Source organism: Tupaia chinensis, unplaced genomic scaffold (genome assembly GCF_000334495.1).
Source record: "Tupaia chinensis unplaced genomic scaffold, TupChi_1.0 Scaffold000353_1, whole genome shotgun sequence".
Lineage (NCBI taxonomy): Eukaryota > Metazoa > Chordata > Mammalia > Scandentia > Tupaiidae > Tupaia > Tupaia belangeri.
Window position 1 is genome coordinate 186,008 of NW_006159847.1, and position 26,646 is coordinate 212,653.

At 38.2% G+C, this 26,646-nt stretch overlaps 1 protein-coding gene across 1 annotated transcript in view; it reads right to left on the bottom strand.

The window, feature by feature from the left end:
- UNC5C (unc-5 netrin receptor C) overlaps nt 1-26,646 on the bottom strand; it is a 422,503-nt gene that overhangs the window by 129,422 nt on the left and 266,435 nt on the right. The window contains exon 5 of the mRNA XM_006152415.2: nt 12,245-12,388. Within this exon, the coding sequence (XP_006152477.1) occupies nt 12,245-12,388 (144 nt within the window). The remainder of the gene's footprint in view (nt 1-12,244; nt 12,389-26,646) is intronic.

A 26,646-nucleotide genomic window follows, 5' to 3' on the forward strand; every position in this document is an offset into this window, starting at 1 on the left:
TCATCTCTGCATTTGTGGTTAAACAGTCTTATCTGGTCAAATCTCTCTTTGCCTTTCTCTGACAAGATACTTAAGAGGGCAGACTGGCACTGTGGCCTGGTGATTAGGCAGCTGGATCCCATATGGCCAACTGTGCAGTTTAAGTCCTGAACTTGGTGGCCTAAGAAATAGGCTGGTCACGTGTTTCAAGAAAGGAAGCAGAGATAGAGGAGAAGGATTGTGGCATGACCAAGTTCCATAGGGAGGTGCTTTCTTTCCCCCATCTGTCTCTGTGTCAGGCAAATGCATGTGCCCTCTAGAAATATGTATAAAAAATTAAATTAACAAAAGAAAAGGAAAGGAAAAAGATTCTGAAATGGCATTTAGAGCCCATTTGGCTAATCCAGGATACCCTCCCCATCTCAAGATCCTTAATCACATCCCGAAGATCCTTTTTCCATATAAAGTAACCTTTATAAGTTCCAGAGATTAGGATCTGATGGCTTTGGGTCCACTACCCAGCCTGCTACTGTGATGGGAGCATGGCACCTGTGTCTACCTGCTTGGGTTTATCCTTGGTTCTGCACTTCATGAGATTTTGTGCTGCTATTTCTTCACCCACAAAATGAGGATGTTTACAGTACTTATTGCATAGGGTTACTATGACTAAGCAAGATGATACGTATAAAACACTGAGGACAGCGCAGCTCGTAAAAGGCCTTCTTTAAATGAACTCATTTAAATACTCACTTCATCCAGCCCCCCAACAAGCACAGCTGTCCAGTCTCTACCAAGTTCAAGGCTGGACTGGTGTTTATCTATGTATTTACTTACTTATTTCGGTACTTTGCTGTAGGGTGCATGCGCACACTGGACAAAGACAGAGAGAGATAAAGGGAGGGAGAGAATGTGACAAATTACTCCCCACAGCCCTAGGGAGATGGCCACATCACAACTCCTCCTCCGTTCTCCTCTCAGGATTTTGGGTATTCACTCACACGTCCTGGTGTCATTAAGCTTGTAAAATGAATGTTCCCAGCATGAATACATTGTGTATTAGTCCAGTTAAAGGTATTATCACACCCTTTATCATCAACAGGTAATTTTTTCCATTTTTGTGATTTTTCCAAGCCACTGGGTCTGGGGACTGACATTATTTTTAACTTTATTTTTTATATATACATTGAATCACATTATTTAGCTTACAAAGTGAACATTTCAATATGTGAACATTTCTCCCTAGCCCAGTTGATCAAAATATCTTCAACTGATAACACCACACATTGTTGACCATGTGGGATCCAGCCGCCTTAACCTCTGCTAAGAGTGGGCAAAATCTTTCACTCCTAAAAATGCTGGCCTCAAATTAATTTAATTTTTAACAGGAGGCCAAACTCTATGTACCAGAACTAGCTTTTTGCCTCCCACATTGAGCTGGTCTTCTCCAAATGGCTCTAGATCTAGGGAAACGTGGTGCTTCAGAGAGACCCGTGTTGCTGTTTTCTGTTGCTGGCCTTCTTCTGTACTTCTGACCCAGACCTGACCTCACACTAAGGAAATGCGGCCGCCTTCCTGAGACGTTTCCATACTTTCCAATTACTGTTCAATTAATGCTTTTACCTGCCCACATGAATAGAGGGGTGGAACACATCTTTAATTTTTCAAAAGAATGTTTTAATGTATTTTCAAAGCGTTCCTCCAGCAAGTGAAGTCATTCTATAGTCACATAAGTAACAGCCCTTGTGTTCTCACAAGGAAAAAAAAAGGTACCCCTTTTCAGTAATGATGGAAAGGGCTAATTATATTGTCACAGTGGAGAAGACTTTGTGCTAAAGTGAACATTTCAATATGTGAACATTTCTCCCTAGCCCAGTTGATCAAAATATCTTCAACTGATAACACCACACATTGTTGACCATGTGGGATCCAGCCGCCTTAACCTCTGCTAAGAGTGGGCAAAATCTTTCACTCCTAAAAATGCTGGCCTCAAATTAATTTAATTTTTAACAGGAGGCCAAACTCTATGTACCAGAACTAGCTTTTTGCCTCCCACATTGAGCTGGTCTTCTCCAAATGGCTCTAGATCTAGGGAAACGTGGTGCTTCAGAGAGACCCGTGTTGCTGTTTTCTGTTGCTGGCCTTCTTCTGTACTTCTGACCCAGACCTGACCTCACACTAAGGAAATGCGGCCGCCTTCCTGAGACGTTTCCATACTTTCCAATTACTGTTCAATTAATGCTTTTACCTGCCCACATGAATAGAGGGGTGGAACACATCTTTAATTTTTCAAAAGAATGTTTTAATGTATTTTCAAAGCGTTCCTCCAGCAAGTGAAGTCATTCTATAGTCACATAAGTAACAGCCCTTGTGTTCTCACAAGGAAAAAAAAAGGTACCCCTTTCCAGTAATGATGGAAAGGGCTAATTATATTGTCACAGTGGAGAAGACTTTGTGCTAAACCTACCAAATCCGGCTGTGAGCAGGAAACAACCGCTGTGAACCGAATGGTACAGCATATTTGGGGAGGACTAGATTAGTCTTCAGAGCTTTCAGTACTTATTAAAAGAGAAAAATGCCTCACTGAGGGCCATACAGCACTACATAGTCTGCCATCGTCTCTTTTCCAGGAGTAGAGTATCTGGTCTTTGCCGGAACAGCAACAACAAAAATTTAAGAAGAGAAAAAATTTTGTTACATGAAGCAACTCTTATTGTGGGTTTTAAATCTAAGGAATAGGATACCAAACAATGCCGGATGGAGATTTCTTTTGTTCTTTTTCCTTTCAAAAACTGTAAATGGTATAATAATACAAAAATCAATTAACCTCCCAATTTCCCAAATCTCTAAGAAAGAAAAAAAAAAGTAGATCCACCATTTCCTTGGGCATGTCACTTAACAGTCTCATGCCTTTTTTTTTTTTTAAGAATTATTTTATTTAACTTCATTTATTTATTTCAATTTGACCAGTGAAGGACAGAGCAAGAGAGAGAAAGAGAGAGGGAAAGTGAGAAAGCAAGCTGCTAGGTCTGGGACTCGAACCGTGATCAGCCATGTGAGAGCACCATTAACCACCACTCCACCTGCCGGCCCCAATCTTTTCATGCTTCTGTTTTATTTACAAAGTGTGGACAACAACAGAACCTACCTCACAGGATGGTTGTGAGGATTCCAGTAGCCAGCATGCTTATAGCAGAGTTAGGCACACAGTCAGGGTGCCATAATGTTGGCTAGCAGGACAGAGTTTCTAAGAAGAATGATAATGATGGGTTCTGATTTTTTTCCTGTTACTCTGTAACCTCATTTTGCTTTTTCAGGAGTGAAAGTTTTGGCCCACTCTTAGCAATTTACCATGAAAACCTTCATAATATCATAATTCACATCCAGGGATAGAGAGGAGAATGGATCTTTAAGCAAGTCAGCAGAATGATTATCTTGGTAATGACCTCAGTTTGCCAAGGCATGGTCATCCCTTACTGCACTGAGATCATTTAAACAGTGAAACCCCAAGTGAACAAAGTCCCTGCAGAGGGAAAGTATAATTTCAACCATCCTTCTTTATTTCTTGACTTCGGGGCACTTATAGGACATATACATTTGGATTCAGATAGTCTTGCTACAAGGGTTTTTTAAGAAAAATAAATATTTTAGAGCTCGAACTCCGAAGGACATCTATTACAAAGCAGAGAAAGAGAAAAAAAGAAAACCATACAAGTCACTCTTTTATATTCACACTGCATCTTTAGTTCTAGAAAGAAATGATTATATGTCATCACAATATTTTTTAAGGTATGTCTTAGGGATAAATAATAAGAAACATGCCAACTTTATGGATGAGGAACCTGACATACCGGAAAGTTAAGGCTATTTTCTCAGAGCACAAGAAAAGAATGCAATGATTGCCAACAAGAGTTTTTGCAAATAAGCATTTTAGCCATAAACTTCACTTTTCATAGGGCATAAAACATAATTTAATGACATATTCTAGACTTGTGGGTTTCCAGCCCTCCCTGGAACATATGGATAGATGACTTTCCCCTAGTATGACTTATGACATGGTGTCCTACCAACTGGTTGTCTACCTCCCAGAATAAACATGGGATATAAATGCCTATAGATTTGTGGGGAGCCCATGAAACTTGGGGACATCTGCCCACATTCAAGGACAAATATTTGAAGGATGTATGCAAACTGTTGAAAACTATATGATACAAAGAGAAACGTATTGTTAAAAATGTCTTCTATGGAAAAAGTCTACATCGTGCAATTAATCTCATCTAATTCAAAATCTGGCCTTGTTTTATTTATAATGAGATTACGGGGGGAGGGGGGCTCTCTTAGTTCTACAAGAGAACAGACCTCAATTCAGAAATGCACCACAGAAAACAGGTCACTTATTTCGGTGTGTGAGAAGCCTGCTGAGTTCTACCAAGACATTTAACATTATGCTCCTGGATACTGCTCTTTCTTTTTTTTTTTGAGAGGTTTTTTGCTACAGGGCGCGTGCGCTCGCCAGACAGACAGAGACAGAGAGACAGAAAGCGAGAAATCACCCCCCAGGGGGGATGGTCACGCTGCAATCCCTTCTCCTCCATTCTCCTCTCGGGATCTTGGGCACGCACGCACACGCGCCTGGTGTGAGTTTTAAGCCACCAGGTCCGGGATGCGAACCACGGTCGACTACATGGGAGTCCAGCGACATAGCCATTACGCTAACTGCTGGTTCCTCTGGATACTGTTCTTTATGTGACATATATCGTTCAGAATGCCTGGTCAAAGAATTCCATATTTGGTTCAATTGTATAATTGAAATTGTTTTGTGCCAAGTAAAGTAGGTAGATAGATAGGAAATAGAAAAGTAATATATAAAACTACTGCTTTTGTTTTCGTTTTTGGAGACGTTTTTACTATAGGGCACATGTGCTCACCAGAAAGAAAGAGACAAAGAGAAAGCGAGAAATCACCCCCCAGGGGGACGGCCACGCCACAATCCCTTCTCCATTCTCCTCTCAGGATCTTAGGCATGCATGCACATGTGCCCAGCATGAGTTTAAGCCACTGGGTCTGGCACTTGAACTGCGGTCGACTACATGGGAGTCCAGTGACATAGCCATTACACCAACTGCTGGTCCCAGAAATGACTTTTGTATATGAAAACAAACACAATAATTCACTATATTTAATTGGACATTCCTAAATGTAGAAATGCCAATTCATTCATTCCTTTATCATATTTGTTGAGTATCTACACTGTAGTAGGCATTATTCTAGGCATTTAAAATTCATCAGTGGGACCCAGGGAGTTGTATGATAGTGACTAACTGAAACCATAGGGGAAAGGTCCTGAGTTCATGTCCTGAGACTTTCCTGAGCATGCTGGGACCTGCAAATGCTCATGATCAGTGCTGGCAGAGGCTGAGGGTAGATTGTGGTATGGGGATCCCATTAGGATGCCCTTCCTGTCTCTCTTATGGAAGAAATAAATGAAGAAACTTTAAAAAAAATTGTCAGCGAACCAACTAAATGTAATTTTTTTCCTATGTGGAGCTTATTTTTTAAGAAGGTCAGAAGGAATAGAATACAAAACCCAAACATAATAAATAATAAATGCACACAGTAATAGGTGAGAATAGATCAATGCTATGGAGAGGAATAATATGTGCAGGAGTGCAATGGGGGCTTGAATGAGGGGAGCACAGAGATGCTTATTTTCTAAGGAGGTCAGAAGGAATAGAATACAAAACATAATAAATAATAAATGCACACAGTAATAGGTGAGAATAGATCAATGCTATGGAGAGGAATAATATGTGCAGGAGTGCAATGGGGGCTTGAATGAGGGGAGCACAGAGATCACAGAGACAATCACTTCAAGCTACCTGATAACCTTGAATTCCTTGGAGAGTAAACATTTGTATTAAATGAACGAACGATTAGACTTGAACAACATCATCATTTTGCCCCTCAAAGCTTTCAGTTTGATTCCCTTGGTTATGTTGCACCAGCTACATGCAAGGCACTAATTTTAGGCATGAGGGATATAATGATGGAGAAAATAAAGACCCTGCTTTTGTGAAGCTTTTCCTGGTGATAATGACAGTCAACTCTAAAGAAAACAAATAATGATGAAGAAAAACACTATCATGCAAAATAATGCAGTCCTGGAATTAGGAGAGTGATGAGGTTGGAGACCCCAGACACTCCACTGAAGAAGAGATGTCTCAGAAACCTGAATGAAAGAAGTAGCAATGTGTAGAAGAATGTGGCCAATGGGAAGAAGGAACTCTTGCAAACAGTCTGGACCTGGAATGACTTTATTGCACCCTGGGAACAAGGAAATGGGTGTGGTTAGAGTAGAACAACCAAAAAAGGAGCCAGGAAGCCAAAGCCCATTTATACTTCTGTATTATAGATTATAGTGGGCTTACAAAAAGCAGGTGTGAGGAAAATAGGATGTTTTTGTGAACTACCAACAGACATAAAAGTCCTTGCCACCTCCTTCCTTCTTTGGATCCAAAGCATTGGTTAAAAGCCAGGACTCTGTTGCTGGACTGAACTGCTCCTTCATATACTGACCTAAGGTAGCAGTTTAATTTTCCTTTGCTCTCAGTTTTCTCAACTATAAAATGGGGATAATAATAACAATCACATGGGGATATTGCAAGGATTGCGTGAACTAATATTGATACAGCTCTGTTATCAATATTATAAGTACTACTATTAGTCTTATTATCATTTTTCTAGGGCCCGTTCATCCAATACTAGCCACAGGTGACTTTCAAGCTTTTGACTGATGACCCATCTTAATGGAGAAGTATAGACACCAAATCTCAAAGATTTGTATGAAAATAAGAATGTAAAATAGTTTGTCCATTTTTACAGTTTATTTATTTCTTCCATGAGAGGGAAAGGAAGAACAAGATAGACAGCACCCATAACAAGGTTTTCACACTACAATTTGCCCCTGGATCCAGCCAGCCCCTGATTATAGGCACACATACCCAGCATGCTCAGGGAGGTCTCCAGAAAGGAGATCGGAACCTTCCCATCTGGGTCTCCTCGTTGAGTGCAGCATTATCATTGCACAACTGTCTAGACTTTAAACTACTCTATCAGTGCATATTTACATCAACTGTATTGTTGAAATGATAAGTTAGATACACTGGGCTAAAGAAAACATAATATTAAAGTTAATCTTATCTTTTCCTTTTTACTTTTTAAAGCATAGATACTAGAAAAGTTTCAATGACACATAACTGGCATTATACTTCGATTGGACATTGCTGCTCTAGACAGGATGCTAGACACTACAGACTCACGGATATAAACAAAGCCTGAGCCAAATACACATGTGGTTCAGAAGGTAGGGGAGAGACTCAGGAAAAAGAATGAGTAAGCTAGGGAATAAAAAAAAAAGGGCCACCTTGATCATCCTTAAATCATTCCAGGTTCTTATCCTTCTCTGTAGTCAGTGCCTCTGTGACATTGGCCATAATTTGTTGGTTTACACAACTGATAAAGAGGAAATCCTGAGGAACTAACCTGCCATTCTCAGGAAGATGGATTCCTAGTGCACATTAATCCTACTATAACTCATGAACAGTGAAAGAAGGGTGACCATATTACATACTCGTCCATCCTCAGGAATGGAGGAAAAATTACAGGCTCATTCTATATTACTCATAAGAAAATTTCAGCCTCAGAATTGACAGCCCTGACCTGGCACATGAAGTGATAAAAAGAGGAGAAAGTTTTTAGTTGTCAAAGTACTTAGTATTGTTAAGTTTCTAAGTGAGCATGTAAAGTTGTTTACATTATTATAAATGTTATTGTGAACCCCATTATCATTCACAGAAGATTTGCTTTGTGTCCAATACTATGCCATATGCTTTACAAACTTGTCTCATTGAATTTTAAAATAATCCTACCATTTCCATTTCATAGTAGATAAAACTAAGGCTCAGAGATAGCAAGTTAACTTGACCAAGATAGTAATAGTAAGAGAAGGAAGCAGGATTTGAACTTAAGGCAATATGGATCCCAAATCTGTGTTCTTAACTCTCTAGTATGCTACTTTTTACATAGTATATCCCTCCTCATTCACAACCACATCATTATCAATAATAACAACATCAACAACAGTACTATTGGAACCAAAAACTTTCCTGAAGATAGAGAGTGCTGGCTAACATTCATTTGCCTAAATTATGTTTTTCTACCTTATACCTTGGGATTTACCAGTTGGCCTATAACAACAGATACTCGAAGAAACAGTTCAATGGCACTGGGAGCTGCATTATCACAAGGGTTCTACTTGGGATAGGCATGGTAATGTCAGTCTTGAGTTCTCTTGGAAGAAACCTCTCCCTGCAGTGGAAGCTGTAGTACCCACCTTGGAAATTTGCCACTGCTAGTGAAATCAGAAGATATTAGAACAGGTATGTTTTGTTCTCAGCTCATGCCTCGCTAAATCCTAACTTTCATAATTCCCTTTTTCTTCTGCCTTGATTATCTCACAAACTTATTTAATTCTTTTTTTTAGAGAGATTTTGCTGTAGGGCGCATGCTCTTGCCAGAGAGATAAAGAAAGACAGAAATCAAGAAATCACTCCCCTCTGCAAGGGGGATGGCCACACCACAGTCCCTTATTCTTCATTCTCACATTGGAATTTTGGACATACACACACATACACGTATCCACTGTGAGTTTCCAGCCGTCAGGTCTGGTCCTTGAACAGCAGTTGGCCATGCGGGAATCCAGCGACATAATGATTATGTCATCTGCTGGTCCCATGAATTTATTCGTTTTAATATATAAACATTGTACATAATACTAAGCAAATAATAAATACAGTCATTCATTTCTGCTTTATAAACTTTTACAAATAGAGCTTTTTCCTAAAAGAACTGTGAGCCCAGCATGTTAGACCTAATTAGGGGAGAGGTAATTGCACCAGTTTCACCTCAGCATCGTGGTTATCTTCACCTGTGACAAATTTGAACTTTAAGTGCAGTTTATGCGATGGCCAAATGCCAAGTACTCTTGGGCAAAATGCCATGGCTGACCTGATTCAGTCTGGACTATAAGGTCCACAAGTTTTCTGCAATATTTGCAAGAGCTTACGTTGTAGGGATCTGCCCTGACAGACAGAATTTGAAATTTAACCTTTTTTTCCCCCATCATAATGTGTACGTATATGTGTAATCCTTCACACACTGAATGGTGTTCCTTGGCCAAAGGTTTGAGTTCAGTTAACAAACCATTCCTGGGGATTACTATAAGAGGGTGAAAATGTGCTATGGATAAATTAATATCATACTAAAAGAAGAGTTTGCTTTCTTATTTGAAAATGTCAACTAAGTCTAAAAGTCATAAAGTTGTGGCGAGCACTGCGTATGGAAGCCATCTCGAGCTATCCGCCATCTTGGAAACCATTAGGCTTAACTTCCTCACTGAGCAAATCGTTTCTCAGAAATCATGTGACCAACCGTTCTCCCCGGAAGTGGTTGGGTTTCTAGGCAACGGGAGAGATCCACCCTCATCAATGATTGGTTAATGCTGTTCTATCTCATTTGCATTTCGGGCAGCCAATTGGTGCCCACCAGCTGTATATAACTCGCCATTTCTCCTCACGTGTGTTTGTCCCATCTCTCACTCCCTCCCCCAAGGAACCTGTTCCACGGTCCCGCAGGCCGGGACATAAAGTAAACAGCAAAGTTTGTAGAACATGCTGCAAAGAAACAGGAGAGTTTTATACATACATATGGATACACATGTGTGCACACATTTCTATACATATATACATATACATATATACACACATAGAAATTTTTTGCAGATAATAAAGACATACACACATGCACTATCTTGAATATATATGAGATTGGCACAGCAATCTCCTCTAGAAATCAATGAAATCAACTAGAAATTCATCATTTAGAACTATGCCAGCGTTAAACTTCAGCTTCAGGCAAGTCAAACTAGAATGGAGTATAGTCTAGTGATTTTAAATATTTATTGTGTTTGATTTAATGAGTACATACAAATGAAAAATGGAGGCATACTTTTCTATCATTGTACCTATTTTGATTACAATTTGAAACAGATTGATTTAAATCTTTAACAAAAACAATTGGTTTTTGGGTTTCTTTTTCAAAATGCCTCTGGGAACTTGTGCTTGTGCCCCTTGCTGTCCCTCTGACCTGCTTCCTCTCCTCCTTTAGGGCTATTTCATGTCTACTTCTTCAGGAAACCTTCCTTGGTAGTTCTCTCCAACACTGCATATTCTCCTTGCCCTGCTTTGTTTTGTTTTGCTTTGTTTTTTCCCCACAGCACATAGCACCAGCTCTATACCTTATTATTTATTATATTTGGAGTCTGCCTTTTCTCATCAGAACAGAAACTCTGTGAGGGTAAACATGCTTACAAGTTTTATTTCCAGCCCCAGATCAAGATGTGCAACTGTCCTGAGGACAGAGTAAATCCTCTCTAAATCTTTGTCAAATAATTGCATTTTTATAAATCCTGAAGGGTGGTAAGATACGGGTAAAATCCTTCAGTGTGAACAATAATTGCAAGGCATGGAAATCACAGTATTTCTAATCCATAGTGACTGAAATGTAGAGCTCTCTAGTGGTCCACATTGGAAACCTAGGTTGGACAGGTAAATTATACAATGTGGTTATTATGGGGTAAACTGTCCACTTCTCTCAGTTTAACTTAAGAAACCCCAATTCCCTGTATTTCAGGATGTGACCTCATCTGGAGATAAGACCTTTCAAGAAGAGAGTAAATGAAAATGAGGCAGTTGGGACGGACCCTACTCCAACCTGACTGGTATCCTTATAAGAGGAGGAAATTTGGACACACACAGAGACATCAGCAATGTGCACACACATAGGCAAGGATATATCAAAGCACAGTGAAATGGTGGCCATTTGTAAGCCATGACAGTGACCTCAGGAAAAACAGAGCTTGCCAACTCCTTGATCTGAGCCTTCAGAACAGTGAGAAAACACGTCTGTTGTTCAAGCCACCAGTCTGGCATGCTGGCATGTTGTTACGGTGCCTCTAGCAAGCTAATACAATCACATGTGCCCTGCTAAATAATTTTGCCTTTATCTCATAAGTCACTGTGAAATTGGGAGCAGGAGTAGAGGAGATAAGACCAGACCTGAGTTTTAGGAAGGTGCATTGTTGTAACATGGAGGAAGAGAACAAAGAAAAAACTTGACCTTAGAGACTAGCTGGGAAACGTCGGCAGTGCTTCAGAGCCACAACAGGAAGAAGGGACAGAAGAGGTGAATATAAAATTGGGAGAAGCATGACAGCCAGGACCGATGAGACTTAGTAATATTGATATCTATGCCAAAAGAGAATTCAGTAAAACCCAAAGATGCAAAAACGTTTAGAAAATAATTCCTAAATAAGTTTCAGTGGTCTCTCTTGTGCATGAGAATATTTCTCGATCTGGAACTGTAAGACCGGGTATAACAGCATTCACGCAGCAAAATATGGGAAGAGAATGCACTGAGGAAAGAGAGCTGTAGCCCCGTCTCCCACTTGCGGATGATGTGCACCTTAACTTACTTGAAAAATCTGAAAAGTTTTACAATAAATTTCTATAACTTTATCAAAAAATGTAATTACTACATTTATTTGATTGTGAAACTCTCATTTTGAGGCACCTTTTAACTTTTTCCTGGACATGAATATTTCTAGAAATCAACACAATTTAGGAAGTAGTGTTGTGTTCTGACACTAGAACGGTTCTAAAATAGAGACATTCTCTCTGAGCAATCTCTATTTCTGACAGGAAAGTTACTCAAAATTGTCTTAACACAAAGGCAGGATAAACTTATTAAAGAGACACAATTGGTTTTCCCATAGGCTTAATATTATAAGATTTTAAAAAATAACACTCTTGTGAAAGTAGCACTGATTCTTTTCCATCCCTAAAGGAAAACTACTCAGTATCTTAAAACAATGAATAAAAAATAAAATAATATCCTGGTGATTTAAGAGGAATGTATGGGCTAAATGTAGAAATCTGGGAGCAGTTTTTGATAAGGATTTTTGACCAGAGTTCTTCAATGCTAGAGCAGTCTCAATCTAACATTCTTATATTTCTTTTTACTTATTTTATTGAAACATTTAAAAAATGTATTATTATTATTTTTTAGCATTCAATCATGTGTATGATGACAGCATACCAAATGAACATTCCTATGTTTCTATCACCCCGGGTGTCTGGGTGTGACAACTCACATGCGATGCGCACATATGCCTTCCGGCTTTTTGTGGTGCCCGCTGAGCTCCAGGCCACACACTGGCACCAGTAATCTTCAGGACCAAAGAGTTCTTCCACCTGCTGGCGTGAAATCTCAATGCTTACTTCCCGGACAATGAGACCTGATGAAAGAAAGAAAGCTACAGTCAAAAGACTTTTACTAGAGAAATGTCAAACATCACACCCAAGTTTGATCACACCTAATGATCTTTCTTGATACCACAGATCAACACCCAAGATATTGGCTCTCATCAACTCTGGCTTTCTTTTGGGTCCAATTACTTTACTCTACAACTTTGTGATTTTCTTATTTGCTCTTCAAATCTCCTGGATTTATCTGATGATGAAATTAGAGTGGAGATAACGCCTTTCCCCATGCTGCTTGCTAATATTCAACTTCTACCAAGTTATCACCTCTATATATTCAAACGCGAACCTTGAACTTCACATCTTTGAAGGATTTTACCTTAATTAGAGAGGTTATGGGTAAGACACCTGGGTGCTCTACACAGCTTTACTTTACAATAGCTGTATCTTCCTAGCTTTCACATGACAGAGAGAGAAAAACCTAAAACAATGGTCATTTTCAGTGGTTGTTTAACAGTCAAATTGCTTTAACAGATATGTTTTGATTATAATGCACATAATTTTTCTTGAAAGAAACATTAGCCTTAGTTAACAAATTTTGAATATCCTATCCAAAGAATATATGACCTTATGGTTTCCATGCATAACATGTTGAAAGCCCAAATGTTTCTCCCTAATTGTAATGAAACTAAAATCCTGTAAAAGATAAGCTCACCTCCAGCTAACATGGTCAAATCACTGGAATTTATTTCAGGGTATTAGATACTACTGAATAACCAAAACTGAACCACAAATCTGGGGTCATCATTTTAGAGGCATTTATCTTGAAGCATCAAGGCTGTATCAAAGATTCATTTCTCTCTTCACACTGAGTAAGAAGGATTCTCTGAACAATGCATGTGAGCAACTGCCAGCTCTCCTGGAGAGTGAATGCACTTCCAGGATGGAGTGTCCATTGTGAGAACCAGCAGAATACCCACAGGGCGCAGGGAGTAGGAGGACTGGCTTTGGATCAAATATGGACACAGTAAGAATGATTAAATGTACCGGTATCTATTTGGTATTTATTTTCTATCTGCTATTTATCTATCCTTTCATTCATTGGATATTTATCGAGTTTCAAATATGTAAAAGATGCTGTTCTTGGCACTTGTGACACTTTGATGAGTAAGACAGACATAGGCCTCAGTGAACTTACACTATTGTGAAGAGGGCACATGTTAACAATGGGTTACACAACTGATTATTTAGGTACCATTGTGTTCAGTGCTGCAAAGGAGATGTGTCGGGATGAGAGTAAATAACAGGGAGCCTATTTTAGCATGAAGGATCCAGTATGAGTTAGCTTGGTTAATTATACTGATATGATGAAAAAACAAGACATATGCTAAGAAGGGAGAAAGAATGAAGAGATCAAGAACCCAGAAAAAGATCTATCTATCATCTATATCTATCATCTATATCTATCTATATCTATCTACTTATCTATCATCTATCATCTATCTATCTATCTATCATCTATTATCTATCTATCTATCTATCTATCTATCTATCTATCTATCTATCTATCTATCTATCTATCTATCTATCTATCTATCTATCTATCTATCTATCTATCTATCTATCTATCTATCTATCTATCTATCTATCTATCTATCTATCTATCTATCTATCTATCTATCTATCTATCTATCTATCTATCTATCTATCTATCTATCTATCTATATCTGAAAGATATCTATCATCTATGTATCTATATAAAGAAAGAGAGAGAAAGAAAAGAAAGGTGTGTGCATGCATGTGTGTGTGTATGTCTTTAATTATACTTCAGAGGTTTACAAGCTCCTAAAATGTATGATTTCTTAAAATGTTTGAGTATAGGTGACAGAAAAGAGTTTATCTCTTGGAAACCCTTAAAAGGGGTGTTACAGAACTTTCCCTAACACTTAGGAAATACTCAGATGGGTAAGAGCACTCAGGGATATTAACAATCACCCAATAAAAGTCCAGTAGGTGCAGTCTCACTAGAGGAATAAACGGTATTTCCTATCAAGGGGCTTGAGTCAAAAAACTAGACCCTTATGTCTACTAAAGGCTTCCTGAACTAAGGTGAAGGCCAGAAAAAGTGACTTTAATAATCCCAAGATGGATGGGAAAAATCCCAACAGAGCAACTTTATTATCAAAAAGTTCATTAAGGAGTCAGCCCTGTAGTTCAGTGGTTGAGCATTGTGTATGGAATTCTGGATCTCACGTGGTGACCACAGTTACAATTCCAGCCCCAGCAGCTTAAAAACACATAGGGCTGATGTGCAAATGCTCCAAATCCTGACAGGATGGAGAAATGGAGGAAGGGAGCTTGTGGTATGACCATGTCCTGTGGGGAGGCTTTCTCTTCCTCTTCTACTTCTTCCTCCCTGTCTAGACAGTCCACAAACTCTCTGGCAATAAAGAAAAAGTCCACGAGGTATATAAATGTTTTAACCCTTAGTAATACTTTCATGTTTATACAGTAACCCATTAAAAATTATTTTATGGAACTTACATATATCAATCCCTAACCCCTCTATAAGAAGAAATATATTAGTTTAGCCAACATCCAACTAGTATAACCTCCTCAGCGAAAATCACTAACATTAACAACAGTACTTTTCTCCCTCTTCCTTGGTCCCTGCTAGCCCTCTCACTTTCCTAACTTACTGTAATTTCCCTCATTATTCTGATATCCAGAAATCTGGGAAGATGGAGTATAGCCTCCTTCTTCAACCCCCATCGTCTCCGTTTTCTCCTTTTGCCCACTCTCTGGTGTCTAACACTTTTGCCTGTTTTATTTGTTTATACATTCCCTCTTCATGCAGAAATTCAGTTACTGGAAACAAAACTCTTCCTTTAAGGTTGTTACAGTGAATTTATAGTTACCAAAGGACTGATAAATTTGCAGCAAGTATTTCCTTAGAAGTATAATGGCTCTTTCTCAAATGCAGAGCAGCAACAAATGGGCTCAGGATATTAAAACCACATACAAATATTTTGTGTCCCAAGATGATAACTTCAGGTTTCATTCCACCCCTTTTACTTAAAGCAATTACAGGAAACCTAATTAAATGCTAGAGTAACTTCAGTAGGTCCACTGTATCCTTCAGCCCAAATAAACTCATAGATGTTTCTGACCACAAATCTGAAGCCTTTTAAGAAGCCACAGACCAACCCTCCTGCTACAGGATTATTCATGGTATGAATGTCCCAAATTGTGTGGCCCAGGCTCCCTGGGGACCCTGGAGTCAAGCACACACCAATTCTTGTCCTCAGCTTCACAGACGTCCCATTCAGGAGGAGGTGGGTAATTACAGTTGTGGGCAGCTGTCCTGTTACGTGGCCCAAAGTTTACATTCCAACTTTTGGTCAATACCACAAGAACAAGACAGACATGAAGCAGGAAGTATCTGACACAGTTCCGAATCAGTTGCATTATTCAGACTCTGAACTACTTGGTTACACACCAGCTTTTCATTAACACAAGTCAGTCCATTATCTGTGACATTTTGCTCATCAAACCAGAATCTAGTAGTTAAGGTAAAAGTAGGTAATAGCTTTTCTCTTTGAAAATAAAATTTCAAATCTGCTTTAAGTCTTGAGTTGGGAAAAGGAGGCTACCCTGAAATGCCATCAGCACCACTTCCAAGGAGGGTTGCTTTGAAGATCATCTGGGAACTTGGAATCAGCTTCAGGTTATTTAAGGGTGGGGGTAACACTTCGGTCTACAGGATTTACTCCAATAGCAATGTGTAGTTTCCATCACATCTGATCACATCAAAGATTTCCCATCACTGTGTTTCCTTTAAAAGTGGCATCTCAAGGATGCCTGTTGTTTGAAGTTTGCAGTGATTTGCTTTTATAATAGGATTCTTTGTGGCTTGGGAACCAGAGTGCAGGAAAGTAATTAGCATATTTTACCAATAAGTCTTATAGTGAATATGAGCATGTACTGGTAAACAGGGAGCTTTGGATGAATCTGGAAATCCAGATTCAAATGCAACCCTCTGATTGGAGCTTTGTGAGGTCAGACATGAATATGCCAATAAAACCTGGTGGATGACATTTGATATGTATTTTTTAAAAGTTTTGTTCTTTCCTTCTTTCTTCCACGAGTAACAGAAAGAAAGAGAGAGAGACAGACAGAAACGGAACTCTCATACAGTGTCTTCTTGCTGCAATCCACGTCCAGCTTTAGTCAGCCCCAGATAAGGGGCACATGCGTGCCTGGTACATTTAGGGAAGTCCTTGGACATGAACTCAGAACCTTCCCTCGTGAGTTGGCTTTTCAGAGAGGTGCATTACCACTGCACCTCCAGCCAACCCCTATTCTTTGTCTTTAGCATAAGTTTCATTTTATAACAGTGGTTAGGCCCCACAAACAGTGGTTTTCTAAGCTATTATTATTATCATCATCATTATTTAGAGAGACTTCTGCTACAAGGCACATGTGCTTGCCAGAGATACAGAAAGACACAGAGATATAAAAAGTGAGAAATCACTCCTGAGGGGGTATGACCACACTGCAATCCCTTCTCCTCCATTTTCACCCAGGGTCTTGCACAGGTGCCAGCATGAGTTTCAGGCCACCAGGTCTGGGACTTGAACCATCTGCCATGTGGGAGTATAGTGATGTAACCATTACTCCATCTGCTGGTCCCTTCTAAGCTATTAGTATAAGGTGATCAATAATAATATGATGAATTCTATTCAGTAATTATTTAAAAACAATACCTAAATGTAATCTGTAGTTCTGTCAAACAAATACTCATTAAATGTACACTAACATCAGATATATTAAGCTTCAAAAATGTAAAGTAGATCAAACATTACTCAGACTTAAACGGCTCATTTATTATATGAAAATCTTGTTTATTAGATGATCCTCAAAAATCACCCAGAATCTTTAAACATTTTTAAAAAATGTTTAAATACGCCTCAATACGCCCCTTCTGATATCTCAGGTATGGTTCACCAAAAAGCATCCTAACTCAACCTTAGGTTTAGGCATTACGTATGCTCAAGCTGTATGCCACATTCCTCCAGTAACTCATCTTTCTCCTAGCAAAGGAGACTTTGAAGACAATGTATCATGCAGGCCTGGCAACTCGACTTCCTCCACAATCTCTCTAATGGGAGATGAGCTTCAGTGCTCCCTCCCTCAGATCTCATTAGCATACGGTCACACAGTTGGGACACAGGTTGGTGGCAAACATAGAAAGCTACAGGTGGGGATGTTCTGGAATATCGGACATTGTGTGGAATTAGTGTGATCTCTCTTTTATGTTTTCTTCCACCCTCAGATTCATTAGCATACGGTCATAGTTGGGACACAGGTTGGTGGCAAACATAGAAAGCTACAGGTGGGGATGTTCTGGAATATCTGACATTGTGTGGAATTAGTGTGATCTCTCTTTTATGTTTTCTTCCAGAGCCTAATGAACTAGCTTCCACCCATATGATCTAAATATGAAATTTATCAGTCCTGGATGTCTTCATATAAGCTAAATATCACACAAAATACCCTGTCATTATTTAAAAGAATGTCTTATCATAAAAAAAAACTATTAATAATTCTAACAACTTATAACTTTTACTGTAACAATCAAAATATGATAACTTGAAAGACAGATTTATAATCAAGATAGTATGTTATATTACATGACATCACTTGACAATCTTTACAGCAGGAAAAAATGACACAATAAATATATAATTTACCAACCCTTCTCTGAAATGTTTCAAAGCAAACAAAAAACCCCAAAGTATTAATAATTCTAACAACTTATAACTTTTACTGTAACAATCAAAATATGATAACTTGAAAGACAGATTTATAATCAAGATAGTATGTTATATTACATGACATCACTTGACAATCTTTACAGCAGGAAAAAATGACACAATAAATATATAATTTACCAACCCTTCTCTGAAATGTTTGCCTTGAATTTTTAATATAATATTTACTAGGTAGGCTAACTAATCAACTTAAATATTTTGTATAATGGGAATTGCAACTTACTGGTATATTTGCTTTATTATGATTATAATTTTGTTAAAATTGCATTTATTATTTTTGTGCAACAATAAACTTTTGGGTGTCACCTTGATTGAACTAAGGAATATCTAGAAACCCACAAAAGCATGTATCAGGATGTGTCTGTGAGGGTGTTTCCAGAGGAAGTTAACTTGATTCTGAGTAAACTGGGTGGAGATATATCCAGCCTGGATGTGTGTGGGCACAATCTAATCAGAAAGAGACCTGGAAAGAACAAATACAGAAGACAGGACTCTCTTGAGAGATGAACACATTTCTTCAGTTGCTTTAGACATCAGAACTGAGAGCTCACTGTTTTTGGAATCAAGCTCATACCAGTGGCACTCCCCCCCCCCCACCTGGGTACTCAAACCAGTAGTCTAACTCTTAATATAAGGCTGAAAGTTTGAGTACCCAGAGTTAGACTACTGGCTTCCAGCCCTTGCAGCCTTTGGGCTTGGATTGAACCATGCCATCAGCATCCTGAGATCACCAGCTTGCAGATAGTCTGTTGGGACTTTTGTGCTGCCATAATCACATGAGCTGATTCTCCCAATAAATCCATAAATGTCCTATTAGTTCTGTCTCCCTAGAGAACCCTGACTTTTGATACCAAAAGTGGGCTAATGGAGGGATTAGTTCCTGTGAGAGCAGATTGCTAAAAAAGAAGATGGCTGCCCCACTTCTCTCCCTCTGCATGTGCCTACTGATCTTCCTGTTTCTGTTGGCCTGTTGAGACATAGGTCCAGTAGTCTTGGACTTTCTAGCAACTAGAATCATAAGACAAATAAACCTTTGTTTGTTTTTAAATTACCAAGTTTCACGTATTTTTTTCAGCAACATAATAACAGACTAAGACATTTTGTGATCAGAATGAATTCAGAAACATAGAACTTACCAAGATAAAATCATTCAGAAATAAAAAATCTGAGCAGACCAATGACAAGTAATGAGATTGAATAAGTAATAAAAAGTCTCTCATTAAAGAAAAACACAGGAGAGGATAGTTTCACTGCTGAATTCTAAAAACACTAGAAGAACTATTAACAATCCTTTTCAAATTCTTTTAAAAGATTGAAGAAGAGGGAATACTTCTAAATTCAGTTTACAAGGCCAGCATTAACCACACCCACAGACCACACACCACTACAAGAAAAGTACAGGCCAATAACTGACAAACATAGATGCAAAAATACTTGCAAACCAAATCCAACAGAACATGAGAAGGATCATTTGCTATTTTTAAGTGAGATTTAACCTATTATTCAAGGATAGTTCAACATATGCAAATCAATCTATTTGATACATCACATTAACAGAACAAAGGACCAAAACCATGCTATTGTTTCATCAGATGCAAAGGAAATATTTAAGGAAATTGAACATCCTTTATGAAGAAAGCACTGAACAAATTAGATACAATGAATGGACTTCAAAAACAATAAAGACCATCTATGACAAGCCCATGATAAACGTCACACTCATCAATGAATGGTTGAAAACTTTTCCTCTGAGAGGAATAAGAAAAGAATAAGAAAGATGAGAATAAGAAAGATGCCCACTCTTACCACTTCTATTAAACACAGTCCTGGTAATCTTTGCCAGAGCAATTAGACAAGAGGAAGAAATGAAAGACATCCAAATCACATAGAAAAAAAATGAACTTATTTTTGTTTGTAGATGACATGATAGTATATACAGAAAACTCTAAAGAGTACACCAAAAGCCATTATAATAAACAAATTCAGTGAAGTTGTCAAAACCAACATATAATCATCTGTAATGTTTTAATACATAAACAACAAACTATCTGAAAAAGAGATTAAGGAAACGATCCTGGAACCAGCAGGTAGTGTGGAGGTTAAAGTGTTGAATCCCACATGGCTAACTGTGTGGTTCAAGTCCCAGATCTGGTGGCTTGAAATTCATGCTCTATACATGTGTGTACATGTCCAAAATCTGGAGAGGACAGTGAAGAAGAAGGGGCTACAGTGTGGTTATCCCCCTTGTGGGGTGATTTCTTACTTTCTTACTCTCTCTGACTCCATATCATGCTCTGTCTCCTCTGGCAAGTGCACATGACCTATGGCAAAATCAAAACAACACAAAAATCCCATTTATAATAACTACACAAATAAAATACATAGAAATAAATGTAGTCAAGAAAACATCTGTACACAGAAAAGTAAAAAACATTCATAAAGAAATGAAAGATGACAAAATTAATTGAAAAGATATTCTATGTTCATTGATTAGAAGAATTAACATTGTTAAAAAATATCCATAGTACCCAGAGCAATCTACAAATTCAATAAAATCCTTATCAAAATTTCAATGGCAATTTTTACAGAAATAGAAAAAATAATTCTAAAATTTATAGGGAACCACATAAAGACCTTGAATAGCCAAAGCAAAAGAACAACAATAACAACAACAACAACAAAATACTTAATCTCAAAATCTATTAAGAAGCTATAGTAATCTAAACAGCAGTGTACTGGAAAAAAAAAATCAAAATCAATAGACCAATGAAACAGAATAGAGAGGCCAGGAATAAGTCTGTGAATTTATGTTCAAAAATTGCAAGGACATACAATGTGGAAAGAAATCTCTCCAGTTGGATCAACTGGATAGCTATATGCAGAAGAATGAAGTTAAATAACATTACATGCAAAAATTAGTCCAAAATGGAACAAAGATTTAAAGGTGAGGCCAGAAGCCATAAGCTCACTAAAAGAATACAGGGGAAGAGCTCCATACTGATCTTTTTGAGTATGACTTCGAAAGCATAGAAACAAAAGCAAAAATTTACAGATAATATTACATTAGGCTGAAAAGCTCCTGCATGGCAGCAAAGGAAACAATCAACAGAGTGAAGAGATAGCTTACAGAATGCGAGACATTTGTTAACCATACATCTGATAAGAAGCTAATATCCAAAATATAAAAGGTACTCATACAACTCAATAGCATTAAACAACCCCAAATTTAAAATAAGGCAAAAGGCTTGAATGAACATATCTCAAAAGAAGAGATCTAAAAGGTCAATGGGTACACAAAAAATGTCCAACATCGCTAATCATCAGGGAAATGTAGATTAAAACCACAACAAAATATCACCTCAATGCCTGTTAGAATGGCTTTCAAAAAGACAAGGATAACAAGTGTTGGCAAGGATATGAAGAAAGGAAACCCTTAAACATTGTTGGTGGGAATGCAAATCAGTATAGCCATATGGAAAACAGTCTGAAAGTTCCTGAAGAAATGAAAAATAGAAATGCCATATGATTCAGCAATCCCACTTCTGGGTTTATATCCAAGGAAATGAGTCAGAATGTCAAAGAGACTCTCATGTTCACTACAGCAGTATTCACCTAAAATATAGAATGAACCTAAGCACCCATCAACACATGAATGGATTTAAGAAAGGTGTATACATACACAATGGACTACCATTCAGACTTAGAAATCTTGTCATTAGTGGCAACAAGGAAGAACCTGGAGACATTACATGAAGTAAAACGAGGCAGACACAAAAAGAGAAATACAGCATGATCTCATTTATAAGTGAAATCGAAAAAAGTCAAACTCACAGGAGAGAGCAGAATTATAGTTATCAGAGGCTTCAATGAGAACTGAGGGTACTAGGTGTGTGTGTGTGTGTGTGTGTGTATATTTATTGGTTAAAGGATACAATATTTAAGCTCAGCAGGAGAATAAATTCAAGAGATCTGTTGTACAACATGGTATCTATAGTTAATAATAAAAGTCCATGAGAATTGTTAAGAAATTAACTTGACATAGCCATCCCGTGATATAAACATATTTAAAAATACTATATTCTATACTATAAATAAATTTAATTTTTTTCAATTAAAAATTTAAAAAATTCAAGAAAGATGAATTTACTCAAAGATTGAAGAATAGCATGGCTGGGACTGAATGAAGCATTTAATAACTAGGTCATTGACTTGATTCTTTTTCCAATCGTTTCAATTAAATCAGAAAAAAAAAAAAAAAACTTACCAGAGGGTGCACACACTTGCTGGAAAGAGAAAGAAAGAATGAGGGAAAGCGAGAAAACACCCTGATGGGGTGTGATCACGCCACAGTCCTTTCTCCATCTCTTCTTCCTGTAGGGATTTTGGGCACACATGCACATGTGTCCGCCCAGCATGCTTTCTAAGCTGCCAGGTCTGGAACTCTAAGAACAATGTCAGCCATGTAGTATCCAGCTGCCTTAACCACCAGGCCACTGGCTGGCCCTGACTTGATTCCTTTTTATAGTCATAGTTTTTATTCATAGTTTTTAGGCTCCATTCGGCAACTCTTGTCAAACAAAAATCAGTGTTTTGTTTTATATTTTTGTTTGATTTGTAACTGTTTGATTTATAACTATATGTCCGGATGGGGGGCATTTCTATTCTTCCAGAAAGCTCTATGAGCATTACAGAAGAATGTACAGCTTTCCTCTTTGAGAGTTGAACATATTATAAGATGATGTTAAATGGTAAGATTGTTCTCCTTTTCCTTTGTAGGAGTGCCACATTTGGGAAAACCAGTGGAAAACCAGTTTTCCTGTTTTTGTGTTTACCAATTACCGTCAAATCTAGATTTGTAAGTCTGAAGGATAACTGGAGTGGAGGATCTGCAAAATATTTTTCTCTTGCATTTAGAGTTGTAATGAGTTGATAGAAATCAATCTTACCAACTATTGGCCATCATCTAATTCCCATTCTTTGGTGATGAAAAATCTGTTGAATCTATGCCAAGAAGCCTTTCTGAGACCCAAATTAGAACTAAAATGCTTTCTATAATTAACCTCTGCCTTCTGTGTTTTTTAGAATATAAAAAAGTAATTTTGTAAAAACATGATGGCAATTTGTTTAATGTGGAAGGGCACAAAGCATATTCCATTGAGTTAACAAATACAACATTCTTCTAAATATTTTTCCTAAAACATCAAATCTATCATACGTGTTTATATGTATATTCCAACACCTTTATTTGAAAACACAAATCTTGGGAACCAGCAGTTGGCATAAATGGCTATGTCACTGGACTCCCATGTAGTCAATTGCAGTTTGAGTCCCAGACCTGGTGGCTTAAACTCACACCGGGCGCGTGTGCGTGTGTGCCCAAGATCCTGAGAGGAGAAGGGATGTGGAGTGGCCATCCCCCCGGGCGGTGATGTCTCACTTTCTATTTCTCTGTCTCTCTCTGTCTTTCTGGGGAGCACACGCACTCTGTTGCAAAAAACTCGCAAAACACACACACACACACACACACACACACACAAATCTTAAATATGAAGTGAATCTGACTACATGCATTTCTTTGCTTCCTTGTCTCATGAATTTCATTAGTAATTTGATAGAAGTAATTAGAATAAGATTTTTTTAGAAAGATTGCTGTCAGTAAGGATGGGACATGGAATATGTTCTTGGAAATCTAGTTGACATACTTGTGATTTATAGACTGCACTATTGCTGTTGCCCAGTCATTCATGCAGTAGATCCTTGCTGAGACCCTACTGTGTGCAAGCGCTCTTTTACATGCTAGAGAAACAAGGTAAAGAAGGCAGATGTTCTCCTAAGGGTTACCTTCCATTATGGAGATAACACTTGAGGAGCTGTTGTGTGCCTAATAGTAGCTTCCTAGGTAGCCTTAGAGATGAATTATTTACGGCTACTTCCTCAGAAGTTTACTGTCAAGGACCAAGTAGTTTACATTAATCACGGACAGAAATGAGTGTTAAATTAGATAGGACAGAGATTGATGGGGTGCCTTTAATGACAGTTAGAGATGTTTATTCTTTGGAGTGGGGAGACTGAGAATTGCAAATGGGTGACTTGCTGTTTTTTACAATGATATGTGCTCAGGACCAGCAGATGGCATAATGGCTATATTGCTGGACTCCCAAGTAGTCGACCACAGTTTGAGTCCTGGACCCAATGGCTTAAACTCAGACCAGGTGTGTGTGTGCACATGCCCAAGAGCCCAAGGGGAGAATGGAGGAGAAGGGATTGCAGGGTAGACATTCCCCATGGGGGGATTTCTCGCTTTCTGTCTCTCTGTCCTTCTGGTGAGTGTAACACGCCCTATAGCAAAAATCTTTTTTAATAAATAAATAAATAAAATTGACACATGCTTTAGGAAGATTAATCTGTCTCTACTAGTTAACAGATAGTTTTGACTTACTTTAAAAAATTTTAGTAATTTTACTATTATAAAATATTTTTCCGATCAATGATCTTACATCAGGTCACTAATCAGAAGAGTTAAGAGCAATATATTCTTGGTGATCCTCTGAACATTGCCGTCTGATGATGGAAACCAGGTTTTATAAATGGATCCAGAAAAATAATTAATCCTACTGTTGGGCTTTCACTTTGCCCTTAACCCAAATGATGTGAAGACAAATATTAAGAGTGACTCTCTCTGAGTGACTGCACACTCATGCATATTGCTCACACACAGTGTCTCCCACTGGAAACAGCTATTTGTTTATCTGGAAAGCAATATGTTTCTTATTTTTAAGGGAACTTTTACAACCGAACCATAAAGTTTTATGTTTTCCTTTACTTTGCAAGTTTTATTTATTTCTTCCATGAGAGAGAGAGCATGAACACACGTGTGTGTGCACACGCACAGCCAAAGATCCTGATGCTGCCATCCGCCCTCAGCCTCAGCCAGCCCTGACCACCAGCAGGCGAGTGTCTGGCATATTCAGAGAGGGCTGTTGCTATAAACCTGCAACCTCCCCCATGGGTTATCATGCTTCACCTCTGTGCCATCAATGACTCTAACGTCAATACCTAAAAATAAAATCAACTCACCAGGAAAATTATTATCATAAGAAATTGAAAACAACAAATCTAACACAAAGAAACATGATTTACTTAGACAAGAACACACGGGCTCTGAACTTCAAAAAGTCCATGGAAAAATTGAATTAAAATACAAGTTTCTTTTGGTACCAAAAAAAACCCCACACATTAAAATTCATGCATAATTTTTTCATCATAGGTCTTCTCCATGAACTTTTTGAAGAGTGCCTTTAATATCTGACTTTTGGCAGGTCTTAAACACATCAAACCTTGTGTTCCCAACCTGTAAAACAGAGCTAAAATTTTTATAGTCCTGTTGGCCTGTGAGAAAACAAAAGGCCAGAAGCAATTATATATTTATTTTAAAGATTTGTGTTTATGTGCAGTTTTACTTTAGAGGAAAGGAATTTCTAGTCATGATAGTAGTTGTATTTTCTACCCTAGCCAGGTACCATCAAAACACTTTGATTTAAATTTTGAACATTCTTGGCATTTACACTAAAACTGGGGGGGAAAGTTACTATAATGCTTTTTAGGTCTCTAAAATGATCTATATCAGAAGAATAAGCACTGATCAGTACCAGTGAAAAGAACTTTTTTATATATTTTTAAAAGAGAATCCTAATATGCAGGAAGGACTTACTAATTTGTAAGAAAGACAAATCAAAGGGAACCAGCAGTTAGCATAATGGCTATGTCATTGGACTCCCATGTAGTCGACCGCGGTTCGTGTCCTGGACCCGGTGGCTTAAAACTCATGCTGTGCACGTGTGCGTGCGTGCCCAAGATCCCAAGAGGAGAATGGAGGAGAAGGGATTTCGGTGTGACCATCCCCCCTGGGGGGTGATTTCTCACTTTCTGTCTCTATGTCTCTGTCTGTCTGGCGAGTGCACGCACCCTATAGCGATAATCTCTCCAAAAAAAAAAATAAATAAAGACAAATCGACAATTACAAAGTACTTGAAATCTATAAAATGCCCTTTAAATATACTATATAGTAATAACTATGATTTTGAGAACAAAGTTGTATTCAATTGAGGAAATTACCATTTGAGGTCCTAGATAGACTTGGGAGCAGAGAGGAGCACAACTGATTGGAGATTACATTAGATATACACCCAGATGGGAAAACAAAGTTGGTTTTAGAAATTTTCAGTTGAACTGGGGGAGTCAGGTGTGAATGGGGATGTCGATTGTTCAGGGCAATGCAGAGGAGAATAGAAATTTAACAATGAAGTTCTGAACGGCAGGAATGAGTTCAAGGGATTTACCTTTAAATTTCTTGTGCTTCAGCCAAATCACCTGGGATTTTACTAATCCTCTGTTCCCCACTACATTATTGAAGTGTATGTAAAACAGCAAAGCCCCCTCGACATGGTGAGTGGCAGTGT